Source organism: Cavia porcellus, unplaced genomic scaffold (genome assembly GCF_034190915.1).
Source record: "Cavia porcellus strain 051 isolate PalLab524CR breed Dunkin Hartley unplaced genomic scaffold, mCavPor4.1 scaffold_5, whole genome shotgun sequence".
In the NCBI taxonomy this organism is placed as follows: domain Eukaryota; kingdom Metazoa; phylum Chordata; class Mammalia; order Rodentia; family Caviidae; genus Cavia; species Cavia porcellus.
In genome coordinates this window covers 35714224-35730360 of record NW_026947488.1, presented here as the reverse complement: position 1 = coordinate 35730360, position 16137 = coordinate 35714224, and the positions used below count along the sequence as shown (strand labels likewise).

Below are 16137 nucleotides of genomic sequence, written 5' to 3'. Positions count from 1 at the left end.
AGCTGTCCCACGGCTGATGATGGATATGTCAGCACTCTGGAGGGCTGCTGGGCCTGCACACCAGGACCCAAGACAGGGACAGAAAACCGTGTCGTCCTGCTTGGACTTCACATTTACAGGCAAGCGTCATTTGCCCACAGTGATAGCTCTCTGCCTTCAAGCTGTACTCCTTAGCAGGCCTCAGACGTGTTTTGTGGTGGGGTTGGGAAGAGGGTGGCCACATGCACTGACGTAGCTGGTCAGATGGGAATACCTTCTTCTGGATTCTCCTTTCCCAGCTACAGATGTAGCCGCTCAGGTATTCAGCCAGGCTCATCAAAGTGTGTGGGCAGCAGAGCTGATTCCATCAGCCTCACAGCAGGACAGTTGCCCTGGGAAAACAAGGCTGTCTGAAATGTGTGTGGTCCTCACCTTTCATGTGGAAGACTTTGGAAGGCTTGTGCTGCCCAGGCCAGTCACTTGGGCTTCCCACCTCTTCCCTGCTGCTTGCCTTCCTACGATCTGGAAATAGTCGACAAAAATGACAGTGTTTCCCATTCCCTATCCAAATTGCCATTCTCATCCATTCCATGAGGTCCTAATATCCCAATAAATCCTCCACGTCGGGTCAGGACGGGACACCTGAGTAGGAGTCTGTTTCTAAAAGACAAAGATGTAACCACAAATTCTGTTCTCAGGGCTATTTGGATGTGAGCTTCCCAGGAAAAACAAGATTTTTAAAAAATAATGTGACGGGCGAACCCAGAAATGTCTGGAATGCATTCAAGCCCAGGAAAACACTGGGAGAAGACGGTCCCTCAGCCGCCTGCCCACAGTTCAGACAAGTCAGACATGCCTCTGGGTCACCCGGCCCCCTGGCACAGCCAGTGGAAAGTTGGGCCGAAGGGAGTTGTTTCTGTGGCTTCCACGCTCCCTGCTCACCTCCAGCCCTCCTGCCTTCCCACTGACAGCTTCCTAGCATGAGTCCTGTCCGATGTCGGTGCACCCTCAACTCTAGCCAGCAAGGACGTTTGCACTCTCAGTGCAGCATGATGTTTGGACACCCTTGGAGCTGCCAGGCTGCAGAGGGTTGTGGAGAGCAAGGTGCGGCCTGCTGCCTGCCACCACCCTGCACGCCTGAGACTCAGGCCTGGTCTCTGCAGCGTTCTAGCACAGAATTCCTTTGGGATGAGGAAGGGAATGCTGGTGGAAGAGGCAGTGACTGTGTGCTCCTGGGTGAGCCAGCACCATACCCATGGGAAAAGGAGGCCAAAGTATCCCCTGCAAAGCCTGGTGGAAGAGCAGGCATTGGGACCAGGAATGCTAAAAAGTCAGGAAGGGCACAGATCAAGCAGGAACACCTAGGTGCTGCTCAGCTCAGGGGACACCTTGGCTGGCTGCTAGGTGTGGAGGTGCTCTGGGGTCACAGTGAGAATCAGGACCTTCAGAAGCAATCACAGTGGGACAGCTTTCCCTGTGTGTTAACGTCACTCTGATGTGACTCAGGATCTTTCACAGTTTCCTGCCTTGCCCTTGCAAATGTCAGAATCCAGAGTCCCAGGACCGTGCTCCATACACGTGGTAATATGTGGGCAGGGCACAGAGAGACTCGCTGCAAAACGTGCCCTGTGCTTTTCAGCAAGAAACACATTGGATAAGGAGAGGGGATTATTGGCTCATTCTCTGCCCAGGACAGATGTCAGGACACTGTCAACCACAACTCCCAGCCAGTCCCTTTCAGAGTGGAAGTGGCCAGGACTGGTCATCTGAACTGCAAGGCCCCGATAGGACAAAGGCCTGCAGTGAGGTGCAAAGTCCAACCCTGTACTCTAGTGCCCAGAGTTGTTTCTCAAGTCTGAAGTGTCATAAAAGGATATCATGATTATCAGCTGGGTTAGAGTTGGGGCCCATCCTAGGTTCCTGAAGTTTCACGCCATTCCACCTGCTCTGGTTGAAACCTTTTCTTTCGGGAGAAAATGCAAAGCTAGCATTGACAGAAGCATCTGCTTACTTCTCTGAGCCATGGAAGTGTGGACCAAGCCATGTACTGTGGTGGGGAATAGGGCACTTGTCCTAGAAGACGTGGACTCACCACCATGCTTGCTTTGTGAAGCCTCAGGTTCCCACTGTGTAATGCATAGAGGCTCAGGGAAGATCATGTCATGGGACAGTGATGTCCAAACACATCATAGTGAGCCCTGTTTCCTGCAGAACTCTGCTGTTAGTTACAGAAAAATCCATTCAAGGGCACCCAACACATTAGAGCACAGGATGTCCCTGCTCTTCCCACCTCCACCTGCCTTTCTGCTTTCCTCCCCAGCTGGTGGCCTCTCTGTGACATGTGAGCACACCCGGACATCCTTTGTTCCTGGCTTCACACTACTGCTCACCATCTCATCCATGGTCATGGAGTTGGTTACAAGGGTACTTACGCTGAAAGTTATTGATCCAAATAGAGGCAGAGGGGCAGAGTCCCCTTCCCCCACCAATGTTATAGAGAGAGTCTGCTCTCCCTCCTTTTCAGCAGAGCCAGAACTTAGCAACTTCCCAGGCCAGCAGCAGACAGAAGGCAGTGGAAACACCCTGACTTCCCAGGGTAGGTTGTAAAAGGCCACTGACTTCCTCCTGGCTCTGTCTGATACATGCATGTCACTATGGGCCATTACATGAGAGGTCTTATATGGCAGAGATTGTATGGAAAGAGCCATGGAGTAAGAGAGAGGCCAAGGAGCCCAGCTGTCACAGCCTCCAGGTGTCTGAGCCTCCCCAGGCCAAGTGTTGGACTGGCGAACAGAGCTGACCTTCATGACTTCAGGTCTGGCCACCGCATGATGGCTGCCATGGGAATGACCCTGTGAGAGTCCTGCCTGAGACCTGCCTCCCCACAAGGTGAGACAGGAAAACAGCCTGTCACTGACTTCAGCCACGGTATTTGGCAATGATTGTTATGCAGCAGCGGACATGTGCCATATGCACTCGTGTTGCCTTGATTCTGGTTGCTGCCCTGAAGTACTCTACTGGCTGATTTATAAGCAACTAAAATTTATTTCTCACAGTGTGGAGACTCAGTGCTGGAAGACCGAGATCAGGGCATGGTGTGGCTGTGTTCAGGTGAGGGACTTCTACCCCTACTTCTGCAGGCTCCTATGAGGTGGAAACAGAGCAGAGAAGCCAGCTCGCTAGTGATCTTATAGTCCCTGCCTCATGATGCCTCCACGAGCCTGTCTCCTACCACCATCACCCTGGGCTCAGGGCTGCAGCACATCATAAGGGAGAAGCATTTGGCCCATTGCATTTGTACATGGATGCACATATGGGGATCCATGTGTAAACATGGGTGCACAGGTGTGTGTATCTTACCATGCACATGCAGGCATGTGTGTGTGTGTGTGTGTGTGCGCGCACGCGTGCATGTTCGAGTGTGTGTGTGAATCTGCCTTCCCCAACTAAGCTGCACTCCACAAGGCCAACTCTATTGTATACTCCCTTAATATCCTGTGCAGATTTAAAATAACAGGGCCAGTGTAGCAACTGTCCTGGACTCTTGAGTTAAATTGATGGTGAAAAGTGTGCACATCTGTGTCCCTGAAAAATTGATTACAGGATGTAGCTGTGATCATAAAGAAATCAGAGTCATTCTGACCCTGGGTCTTTCTCAAAGGAACCCTATATCCTTAGGAAGAGCCATTTGTCTCAAACTGCCAAGACGAAGCCGCTTGATTTGCTTCTGTGCTGTGGACTCAGAGAAAGGCAGTGCTTATCTCTGCAGCTTCCCACCAGGGACCCTGAACTGCAGCCTCCCAGAAGTAGCAAGGCCTGGCCCTGCTTGCTCAGGCCTGGATCCCCCCAGGATTTGCCGCTAAGACAGCCCCTGTGCTCCGCTCTTCATCCGAGTGTTACCTAGGAGATCAGAAATGTTTATGCAGATTGGTTTGATGGTCTGATCATATCTGTTTGAATGATGCAAGAAAATTTAAATGTGAGGGTCTCTTATTGAATATAATGCTATTTGTATTCAAAAAGTGGCTCAAACATTGAAAGGATCATTTTTTTAAATAATTACTTAAATGGATTTTCTCCGTAGATCTATATGCAATGAACTGAAATTTAATGTTTATGAGAAAGGATCAAAGAAAGTCATGATAAGAAATTTTTCTCCAGCCTTTAAATATCTGCCATGTCATTTACTCTACCCACCACGTAAATTTCAATGCAACAACCACTCAGGGGATGAGCCGCCACCCAGTTTCTGCTAGGACACGGTGAACCAGTTCTTGATGGTGAGGCTGGTGAGAGGGTGATTATTTCTTTGATCAGCCTTTTGCTCATGTGGCCTCAGATGTATCCTGGCTCATGACAATACATCTATACATTGTCATGTGGCTTCTGTCATGACCAAGGTCACTGCATCATGGAGTTTATGTTGTCCCCTCTGCCTCTGCATGATTTTGTCTCAAAATAATTACCTTGATTGCTGTAAGGGATTATTTTCATCTGTTTTCAACCCCAGCAGCTCTACAGTGAAATAGAATCCCACAAAGGACACAAATATAGCAGACAGCACAAACCCAACTCTCTGCGGGGAACCTAGGGGTTATTTTCTTGGAATGGGAGATCTGTCCTCTGATGCAAGAATAGCACAATGTGAAAACCTTTACCCCTACTTTATTTTGCCTTTCCTTCTTCATTTTGAACATAGATTGTGGTATTTGTTATCTTAGTCTCAACTAACTCAAGAGCAAGGTCTAATCTTCCTTTACTTTCTTAAAAAAAAAAAAAGCATTGACCACTTTTATGTGTTTTACATAACAGCCAGTCTTGTTCAAAAATGTTGTTTGCTGCCTGCATTATTTCCTTTTCATAAAGCTTCACAAATTTGCCTGGACTTGAAAAGCATTTATGAAACACTTGCCTTCTATTGCTGTGAGTTTCAATTTGCTGGCTTCACGTGGCAGATCAAAATTGGACTCTGTCAGGAAACATGTAAGAGATCCTCCGGATTCGGAGAGAAAATAGAACGCTATTTCTCTCCCTTGGCTGTAACTGGTTTCTAATGTCTTCTTGCCTCTGAACTTACATTTGTGCCCAAGAGACCTATCAGAGACATCAGAGCTGTCACAGATGCTCATTTGGAATGACTTCACCTTGAAATATTTACAGCCAAGGGCTTTGGGACACTTTTGTGTCTTCCTGTAAACTGCTGTACTTAGTGCTGCTTTGGCCTGCTTCTCAGTGTGCTGTGTACTTTAGCATGAAATGAGGTTCCCTCCCAGTCTTTGGCCTATCTTGCCAACCCATCCCAGCAAGCTTCATCCACCCTAGGTCTTTATATGCTGCTGGGCCAGACAGTTACTTCGCACTGCATTAGGACTCAGGGTAACTAATAGCAAATTTGGGAATCTTCATGTGAATTTAGTTTGCTGTAAATTTCCTTACAGCGGGCAATGACAGCAAATGAAATCTGGGTTTTTGACGTACAATCAAAGTAGAGTAGGTTGTCATAGATTAATACTCATGGCATAGTTATAAACTGCACAGACTACAGTGACAGTTAGAGCTCTGGAAAGTGAGTGAAGCAAGCAGAGGCTGGAGGCAATGTGAGCTCTTAAAGAAGGAAGTTACTTGGAGGAGAGTTTCAACAGTTGGCTTTTCCCCTTGGAGATCCCCACTGTGCAGTCTATGAGGACCCAAGCTCGAGCTCAAGCAGTGATTTTTACTGAGCTGAGGCAGCAGTGATGAAAGTCTGGAGCTCCCAGAGCATCTAGAAGTTGGGGGGAGCCCTCAGAATGGAAGCAGTCACGGAGGGAAAGCCTGAAATTCAACGTTTCAGTGTCCTGCAGATCCTTGACTGATCCCTGGACTCTGCATGCTTGAGGAAGACTCCCAAAGGAGTCTGCAGAGAGAGACAACAGCTGGAAGGTCGGATGACTGCAGGGCAATGGGGAGTTCCCAAAGCTTACTGGGCTTGCTAAACTGCTTAGACTTTTCATTAAAGTCCTACAAGGCCCACATCCAAGACTAAGGGCACCACTGAAACAGGTCTTCTAGGATGGAGCCCGATGCTACCACAATGGATAATGTGCCAGTTATTCAAGCAAAGCCTTCAATAATCCAACTTCTTAAAACAAGACTTAAGGCTCTTCAGAAGAAGCCAACAGATTCCAGAGTCTCTTCAGTACTTTACCTATGTAGCCAAATATAGAATAAAAACTTACCAACCACCTATCAAGTAGACACTAAAGCCTCCTACTTTCATCTTACCTCCTCCATACTGTGCTCAGTCTCGCTCTGGTAACAGAAAGCGCAGTGACCTTCGTGGGTGTCTCCCTTGTTTAAGTTCTTGATCTTGGTCTAGGCCTTAAAAGTCTAGTGTGAGACCAAAGCACACTGACAAAGCAAAAGGCACTTAGATTTTTTCCTTTAAGACTATAATATACTATCAACAGAGCCCAGTGGTGATCCACGGAAATGGCGAAAAATGGGTAAAAGAATCTTCTAGAAAAGGTACGGGTCAAAGAAATGACAATGGAGATCACTAGCACCAGGACTAAGGAGTGCTGGGTACTCTTGCATTGTAGAACTTTGTTATAAAAGGTTCAGTGGAGGCAAATAAGGGGACACATGCCCCCATGCCCATTCTTATAACTGTGACAGACATTGTCTATGGGTCGAGACACTGTAGCACTCAGTCTTGGCCAGTCACTCCAAGTCCACCGATGAGGAAGGAGATGAGACTTGTGTCCTATCCCAAAACAAACCATCATGGAATCAGTAGAGAAAGAAAGAGAGCAGTTTCTCAAAGGAAGCAGGGAGAAATCTTTGTACTTCTCTCCAGTTCTTTCTATTACCATCTTCCTAGGTAAAGATCAGTAGAACACAAAAGGTTACTTCTGGCTCTGAGATTTTATGATGTAACATTTTAAAATGTCACTGATTTGGGAATCTCCAGTCATTTAGCAGGGACACTTCATCTGTTATAAAATAAATGCTCAAAGAGTAAAAATGTCCAATGTAGATTCCTGTAAGGAATTGCTGCATAAAAGGACTATCTTAAGCTCATTTTTCCTAATAAAATGTTTCATGTGACCTCATCATTCCCTAGGGTACTGGGGAATATGCGTGCTTTCTGACCATCGTGGGTCCTTGTATGGAATCATCCAGTGGGTTTGTCTTTCTGTCAACTTGTTGGTCTGAATTTCTCTGGATCAATAAGCAGATACAAGGCCATGAGCAGCACAGCACCTAGACTGAACCCTAAGGTCATTCATCCAAACATTCTGTCTCTGATGTTGGCATCAAGGGACATTTTGAGAAATAAAGAAGTCCAAGAAGGGCATGTAGTCCTGAGCATCACAGGAGTATTTATCGTAAATATTTTATATTCTTTAAGGAGAATTCATTACTGACACAGCCTTGATCACCCCATGGGAGCAACAAATGCAAGTCGTGTGCTACAGATTGGTTTCCTATCTGCTCCCACGCTTGAGGCCTGCGCACTACATTACTCATGAGATCACTGCGCTGTCTACAGTAGCTTCTGGCTCAGAAACCCAGGCAGTACTGATGTCGTGGTTTTTTATTATCGATACAAAAATATGTTTCTAGTTCATCAAATTACATTTCAGTGTTCCGCCAGGCCAAACATCGACGTAACTAATGATCAAGTCTCTTTAGTTCCAAAGAACGCCTGTTCTCTTCCAGGAGAAAAGCTTGTGGGATGATTGTTTAAAATCTCCTGCCAATACGAACATGAGAAAAAGAACTCTAAAGTGGAAAACAAGGAGCTACTTCTGGATGTTGGATCAGCTTCAGCACCGTGAAAAGGGAACAGGCGCAGTCTCCCAGCCTGTGATCAGGGCCTCGTGGCTCTGTAACATGCCAATGAATCGTTTCTCTATAAATGGTTGGAATTACACCCACTGAAAATTGCCCATAGAGACTATTGCCATTGTGTGGGAGGAAAATTCACCTAAATGTGGATGTGTTCTTTGATAGGAAAAAACACACCTAACTTTTGTTGAAATAGAGAGGTATAGGAATGCAGAATTCTCGCTTCCCCTGCTCTGAATTTGAGCATGCCAGAAGTAGACCCTGAGCTGGACTCAAGTGTGAAGAGTGTGTTTGGGGGGTCATCTTGGGTTGAGGAGTTACGAGGTGGATTAGTGAGACAGGGAAGGGAAAGCAGCTAGTTATGGCTGGGAACTCACTGTGTTGAGCATTTCTCAGGTTTATCCAGTTGGGGTTGGGGCTGGGGTATTTGTACACCACCTCCCATTGGACTTTGGCTGAAGGCTTCTGTTGGGAGAAAGAGAGGTATTAAGCCTCCAGCATACCCAGCCTGCAATGCACCCTTGCTCAGCTTTGAGGAAAGCTCTCGAAGATGTGTGAGAGCTAGTGTATCCTTAACATGTTCATGAGAGGACCCCAGGACTGTGGGGAGGGCACTGGTGTCTTAAAAGCACACTTGGTCCATGCTTTTCCCTCTCCAGTGATTTTTAAAGTCAGGAGCAGCCTCCACCTGATAATCCATAAGCAGCTTCACGGTTCATCGTTCTGTAACCACACGGACTGGTGCTGTTCTCATGCTCCCGTTTTACATATTAAGAAACTAAGACCCAAGAGGTGAAAACATTTTCCCACTGCCACAGAATTCACTAGTGGTAAAGGAGGAGTTCAAATACACGTCTCCAGGGTCTTATAAGACCATGGTTCCCTGTGGTTAGTAAATCTCACGAGCATTTGTCTGATTCAACTTTTCTCAATGGATTTGACTGGTAGTGCATTTGTGATTGATGGTTGAATAAGGTTCTTCATTACCATAACCTGTTCTTGCATACTCACTCACGGAGATATTTTTCCTCCCCTTTACTCATTGGTCCATTTAAGTGTGAGCTTCCTTTTGGTTCTAGGGGGGAAGGATTTATTCCCTTAAATATAGAAAAAAGGGGTTGATTCTTCCTTCTAATGTGCTGGAATGAGTATATTCGAAAGTCGGTGGGCTTGGTTCCCTGCTCTCCCACTGATATCTGTGTACACTCAGCCTGGTTACTTACCTTTTGGGGCCTCAGATTACTTATCTGTAATTTGTGGATATGCCTTATATTATGGAGAACCAATGACAATGTGAGAAATGTGTTTTTGTGCACCCCACAAGGCTTAGTTCTGTCCTAAAATTCAGGATCCTGAACTACTCAGATGAGTTTGCAGCGTCATGTGCTTCCTGGCTTTCAGCTTAACCTTCCCTGCAGTCAGTGTCAATTCTTCATCCCCCCTTTACCTTTTCATAATTTGAGTTGAGTGTAGCATCCAGAACATGGTAAAGCGTAACTAAAGTAGTGCTTTTGGTCACTGTATTGATTTGTCAATAAATTTTTCAAAGTAATTAAGACATGGTCTTTAGAACCAGGAAAAAATTCAAAAGATGATCCTGGAGTAGCCTGCAGTTCCCTAGGACACTCAGCATCCTCCTCCTGCCTGATAATCCCCATCTTGCATACGTGACATGTCTCTAAACCACTTCCGGAGATGAAGCATTCAGAAATATAAGTCATATATATACACATTGATCACCCCTAACCCTAAAATCTGAAATCCACTATGGTCTCATATCTAAGCATTGACATGGCCCCAACAAGTGGAAAATTCTATACCATGCACAAAGTAGTTTTAAAATACTGTATAAAATTACTTTAGGCCTATGTGTATTTGAAACAAAAGAATTTTGCATTTGTGCTTGCATATCAACTCTAAGATGTCTCATTATGCCTAAGCAAAGGCAAAAAATTTAAAAATTGAAACACTTCTGATCTCAATCATTTCATGTACTTTCACACAGAGTCTCTTGTGGATAATTTTGTTCAAGGACCTTCAGTTGTGAAAACTACATTAATTTCTAAATGAACCCTCATTGAGTGATTGGCATCTTGCCAGGTATCAAAAGACAGAAGAACACACACTTTGCTACTTCCATCCCAGTCTGGTGGAGAAGCACCAAAATCTCCTCCTAGCCAGGGCCTTATGTGCAGAAGGCGAAGGATACCGGGATCATATAAACTCTAGCAACAAATAGCCCCCAAATCTCGGTGACTACAAAGGTAACTTACTTGTTATGCAGCCTGCCTATACAGAAGGTCAGTGTCAGGGTTGGGGATTCTGATATGTCTTTCAAGGTCCAGGTTGATGGAAAATCCAGCCTGACACATGCTTTTAGACACACTGAGATCAGAAAATGCAAGAAGGCAAGTTAGTCTCTGACTTTCAAAGCTAGCAGAGATACATATCATTAGCCAGACATTTCACTGGCCAAACTAGCTTCGCCACCCCAACTAACCATGAAGGGAGTACAGAAACTTGTCTTCCAAGTCTCTGGGACCAAAAGAACAGGAATACTTGTGATCAACCTTAGTAGAAGCCAGAGTTGGGATCCAGTTGTTGAGAATCTGTTGATTCTTCTCCACTCAATTTCTCAGCTAATAACTCTGTCTTTATATAGAAACCCGCGGTAATCATTTACACTGGGACTCACTTGACATTTATTTCACTCTCATGGACCCCTGCCTGGTGGGGGCTGGTGACAGACACAAATGCCAAGGCCTTCTTCCTCAGGGAGTTCACAGTGTCCCTGGACCTGAGGTCCACGTGGATAAGGGCATGATGGCAGTATGGGTGGAAATCGTTTGATGGGTGCTTGTGTGATACAATATGGTCACAGAAAGAATCCTGGAGACTTGTGGGAGGCCCAGGAAATGCGTCACCTGGCAGAATCCAGAATGTTCCATGGGGGCAGCAAGCTTTACTGGGGTACAGTGGGAGGGGCAGTGAGGCTGATGGAAGTGTCTGAACAACTGTGAATTCACCCACTGGTGCAGAGATGGGTTGTAGAGCACAGGGGCCATATCCAAGGGTGATCCCAAGAGACCAATCAATTTGCACTGAGTGCTTTGTCACAGGAAGGTCACTGGGATGGCAGCCTGCTGTCCCAATGGCTGTGGCAGCCCAGATTCCTTTTACTCAGATGTGGTAAAGGGTCTGTTGTCTCTAGGATGTGCTTGTCTCCGTCCTAGGCTGCCGTTGGGTAAACATGCAACAAGTATGTCTAAAGATGGCATCAACGGCCCTGTTGCATGTTCTCCCAAACAAGACAAAATGCTTCCCCCTTCTCTGCAGATCTCCGTTTAGACCCATCCGACTTGGGCCCACAAATAGTTAGGAGACAGAAGCGGGACTGCTGATCACTGTGGCTTTGAAAAGGGGGATCCCCTCTGCTGAGGGCTCTCAGTAGTTTCCATCGGAAATGCACTGATGTTGCTGCTGGCCCCAGGGCTGATAGGATGAAGCAGATGGAAAATGGGATGAAAGGGAAGAGCAGAAAGAGACCTCAGAGGCATTTGAGGGAATTCTCAGTAGGGCCAGGCTTCCCCATTCTCCCTACACATGTAACTGTCCCCAACAAGTCATCTGAGCCATGTAGTCCCAAGACCGGGACAAGGAAGACATATGCTACTTCTCTGTGACCAAACACTGTCCTGTAGAAGAGAGGCCAGTGCAAGGTAGAAAGAGGTTGGCAGTTGGCGGGTTTTAGCATCTGGAGCAGAAGGGAGTTCACCCTCTGCACCACACCTGACAGTGGCCCCAGGGAGCATTGTGGCAGGTATTTCACACATAGTACGCACTCCTTACAGCACTGACAGTAGGATGATGTAACACCTGTCTGCACGTGAAGACCCTGGGCTCCCATGACTTAGTGGGAGCTGAACCTGAACATGGATCCCCACCATGGTCTCTGATGTGAAACACAACCAGCTGCTCCTGAGAAATGCCATCTTCCCAGTGGCAGTGAGCACCTGTGCTGCTGCCTTAAGAAAAGCCCCCAATTCTTTGAAGTTGGCATTAGAAGTTGATAGCTGCTCCCTGGAGGGTACTATGTGTCCTCCTGTTCACAGAGGAGGGAATCGAGCTCAGGAAGCATTGGCAGGGCCTTCCCATCCACCATACCACCCAGGCTCCATACTGTCCTGAAAATGCAGGCCACCAAGTGTGAGGTCTGGGGGGAGGGCATCTTCCTAGTCTGTGGGAAGCAAGCTCAGCTGCCTTGCCAGCTCTTCCTAGACCCACGGGCCATCAGGGTGAGCTGGCTTGCTCCTCCCTGCACACCCCTGGGCTCTGCTGTACTCAGGGTTCTTAGCCAGACTCTGGAGGTGCCACTGTGTGCACCGGGTCATCCCATGTGTAGTGAGAAGAAACCTCAGAGTGCATGGTTCTGGAGGCCCAGAAAGTTCAGTGACATGTTCTGAAGGCCCCATTGTGACAGTGCTGGGTTGAGCTGCACAGCTGCAGATGAGGGCACTTCCCTGACCCCAGCAAGATGAACTCCAGTGATGCTTGAGAACCATGAAGGCCACTCTTAATGAAATCCAGTATGTGTCCCAGCAGGCCATGCCAAGTATGTGTGGATGACTGCCTGAATGGAAGGCAAGTGTTGGGGTCACTCAGGGAAGCTGCTGTCCTGTGTCACTATCCACGCTGTCCCGGGTCATCTGACAGCCTCCTTTGCAGATGAACAAAAGCAGCTTGTGATGTGGCAGAATCAGATGCTTCATAGAGGAACTCGGGGCAGCATAGTTGGGACAGTAGGAGCCTCAGCATGTGGCACCTACCATGCTGGATTCAGAGTATGAGTCACGTCGACAGTGTATCCTCAGTTCACCTGAGGACTCCTTTCTGCCGCCTCTGCTCCATGTCCCGCTGCTGTGGGCTGAAGCCAGTTAGGAGTGTAAATTGTAGGTTCTCTGTCCTGAAGCTTTTGTAGTTTTCTAGATTCTGTGTCTCCTCTTTTCCAGTTCTTCAGTATATGCCATAGGCTGTGTGCATGTGCCCAACCTCCCCGCCAAATCCATGTGTTGAAGTCTTAATCCCTAACATGGTGACACTTGGAGCTTGGCTCATCAATGGAAGGTGATTGAGACCCCATGTGAGATCCTGAAGGTGGAGCCCTCAGGATTGGACTAGTGCCCTTAAAAGGAGAAGAGACCAGCGGTCTCCCGAGCTTCCTCAGGAAAATCCAGGGAGAGCTGCATGCAGGCCAGGAAGAGGCCCTTCCCAAGAGCCTGCCTCTGCCAGCACCTGGTCTAAGACTCCCGCCCTGAAGGACTATGAGAAGCCACCTGGCCCACAGCATCCATCTGCAGCAGGCTGCAGCAGACACCGGGTAGGACCTGGCCAGGACCCACAGAGGGTTCCTGGATGCCCTGCCTTTGACTGTCTAAGACCTTCTCTGGTACTTGAAATGTGCTCACCTTAGCCAGTGCAGAAGGAGGACAAAAATGACTGGCAGCTTGGAGCAGGGCCCCTGCTGGTCATCAATGGAGCCCATGGGCCAAATTCATCTGGTCATCAATGGAGCCCGTGGGCCAAATTCAGAAAAACATTTTCCATTGCAAACCACACAGTGCACCAGGTTACAAAGGGTGCTGCTCCTAGTGCAGTGAAATTGTCAGGATGGTAGAGAACAAATTAGTGAACTCGTAGTTCATGAGCTTCCTTGTTAAAGTTTAAGCCAAAGTGGCAGCAGCCCAGACATCATAATGGCAAAGTGGTCAGGGTGAGCTACAGGAACATAACAGCCGTCAACCCTCATCTCCGCAAGTGCTGTGTCTGTGTGTTCAATCAAGTGCAAATGAAAATTTTTTTTAAAAAATTGCATCTGTACGGAACATGTACAGGCTTTTTTCTTGTCATTATTCCCTAAGTGCTACAGCATCACAACACATTGCATTTACATTGTATGAGGTGTTATAAGTCATCCAGAGATGACTTAAGTGTATTGGAGGACGTGTGTTGGTTGTACGAAAATACTATGCCGTTTTATATAAAAGGCTCAAGTGTGCAGATTTTTGGTCTCCCTAAATTTTAGTTAGAATTTTATAAACTCAAAAATGTAATTATTTTCATCCACATTAGTAAATTCCATATTAACATGTGACTCTGAAAGAGAGGCCTGTAATTTCATCCCAGCCCCAGGCGCTGAGAATATCGTTCTCTGTACTGAGCTGGTTTTCTTTCTTTATTCTTAGCACTCCACGAATTCCCCAATGACATCTTCACCAACGAGGACAGAAGACAAGGGGCGGTGGTCCTGCATGTGCTCTGTGTAAGTATCCCTCATGCCTCCTCCTGGAGGACCGGCCCCGCCCCCCTGTCCATGTGCCTGGCAGGATCCTCTGAGCCATGGCAGAGCTGTCTTGGAATGCACCATTTTCTAGAGGCCTCAACCTAATGAATTAGGTGACATCTACTGGACTGTTTCCTTCATATTAGTGCCCAAGAGTGACCCTGCAGTCAGACAGACCTGCACTCTGTAGCCTGACGTGCAACCCTCTCAGTTCCTCAGGTAGCCCTTTGCCCAGCAGCCTGCCTAAGCGTCACGGTATTTCCTCTCTCTGTACTTTATTTTTTCCATACAACCTGTCATTATGTAATTGTCTGTTTACTATCTGTGGGACCTCACTCACTTGTAAGCCCCATGCAGCAAGGACTTGGTTTTGTGTCTGATTTTCTTCCCAGGGACAGAGTGTTTACTAAGCTAGTGGACTAAACACAGGTAGCATCGTATCTGCTGTGTCAATCAGCAAGTGCTTGTTGAGCACTTGCTCCCTCTGGTCTTATATTGTTCACCATTGTCCTAGTCCCTTCAGAGCCAGTGGGGCTCAGGTCTTTGATGTGCACTGTCCCCACCTGGAGAGTTTGGGAAGGGTGTGTAACGTACCTAAGCAGGGGTTGCAGCCTGAGTCTGAGTCTGGACCGGGAACATCTCTACTTTCCTTCTTTGTGACATTCTCCCCTAGAGTGCTCCTAATCCTATTCTGGTCATTTATTGCTATGAAACAAGCTCCCCACAGTTAGTGACATTCCAGGCACTATTTTTATTTTGCCCATGGGTTCTGGTGTGTTGATCATTCGCAAAGGGCATAGCAGGAATGTGACTCTGCTCCTTGCAATCTGGGGCCTTTGATGAGACAGCTTGGGTGTCAGAGCCACAGCTCTAGTGCTAAAGGGTCTCCTTGCAAGAGTCTTCTACACTTTCATGGCTGGAGCCTTGGTCAGGGTGCCTCAGATGGGACATTAGCCAGAGCTCTACCTGTGACCCCTCCAGTATGGAAGTCAGACTTCTGGATGGCAGCTCAGGGCTGGAAGAGGGAGGACACCTCGTGTGGCCTTGTAAGTCACACAGCGTCTTTCCATCATACTCATTGCAGTCACAAGCCTATCCTGATCCAAGGGAAAGGACGGAGAACTTAATTTTCAATGCAGACAGCAAGCAGGCACCCCAGTGCTCTGGGATCAGGTCATATGTGGCTTTAGGCTCATTTATGCTATCTTGGTGTTACAGCTTTTATCTAGATATCCCTGCAAAGTCTTATGTACTCATAGATGGAGGTGGCTGAATCATGGCTGTATGATGACTGAATTAGGCCATCACTTGGTTTAGCACAGTTGTACATCATGGAATTACTGAAAAGGGAAACTCCACCCTGAATGTGGGTGGCACCAACCAGTAGGCTTGCATGGAATGCAAAGGTAAAGGAAGGCTGCCTCCTGCCTGCCATACCATACCTTTCTCCTTGCCATACCCCCATCATCCAACCTTGCCTTGGAACCCACCGACTCTGGACTGAAACCCCTATGTACTATAAGCTAAAATAAACCTTTGCTCCTTAACTTGTGAGTGTTGGGTACTTTGTCCTAGCAATAAGAAAGTAACTAAGACACTTGCCATTCTTGGACCCATGAGTCACCTGAGCTTGACTCCTTTTCAGGGAGGGCAGTCAGCCCTCATCTCTTTCCCCTTCCCCACTCTCACCCAGCGAGGTGAGTGAGGTGAGTGAGGTTGGAATACCTTCTTTTAGCAAAATCATTCTCTAAAAATACCAAATTAATGAGAACTCTGGGGCCCTCCCAACCCTCTGCCCTTCTCAAGAGTCACATGCACTGATCAATTAATATAGTGCCACCCTTGGCGCCACTCAGACTCCTCTGTCCTAAGGCTGAGGAGACCCAGGCATGGAATGGGATCCGGAATTTCCTGGTAACCATTAGAACTCTGCCACCTTGATGTCTGAGAGAAAGTATTTCTACTCTCTACACAAACATTGAGGACGT

The 16137-nt window shown here is 47.3% G+C and overlaps 1 protein-coding gene across 1 annotated transcript in view; it reads left to right on the top strand.

The window, feature by feature from the left end:
• The window catches only part of Slc24a3 (solute carrier family 24 member 3), a 438881-nt gene that overhangs the window by 248379 nt on the left and 174365 nt on the right, over positions 1–16137 (top strand). Inside the window, exon 3 of the mRNA XM_003476377.5 lies at positions 14052–14128. Within this exon, the coding sequence (XP_003476425.5) occupies positions 14052–14128 (77 nt within the window). The remainder of the gene's footprint in view (positions 1–14051; positions 14129–16137) is intronic.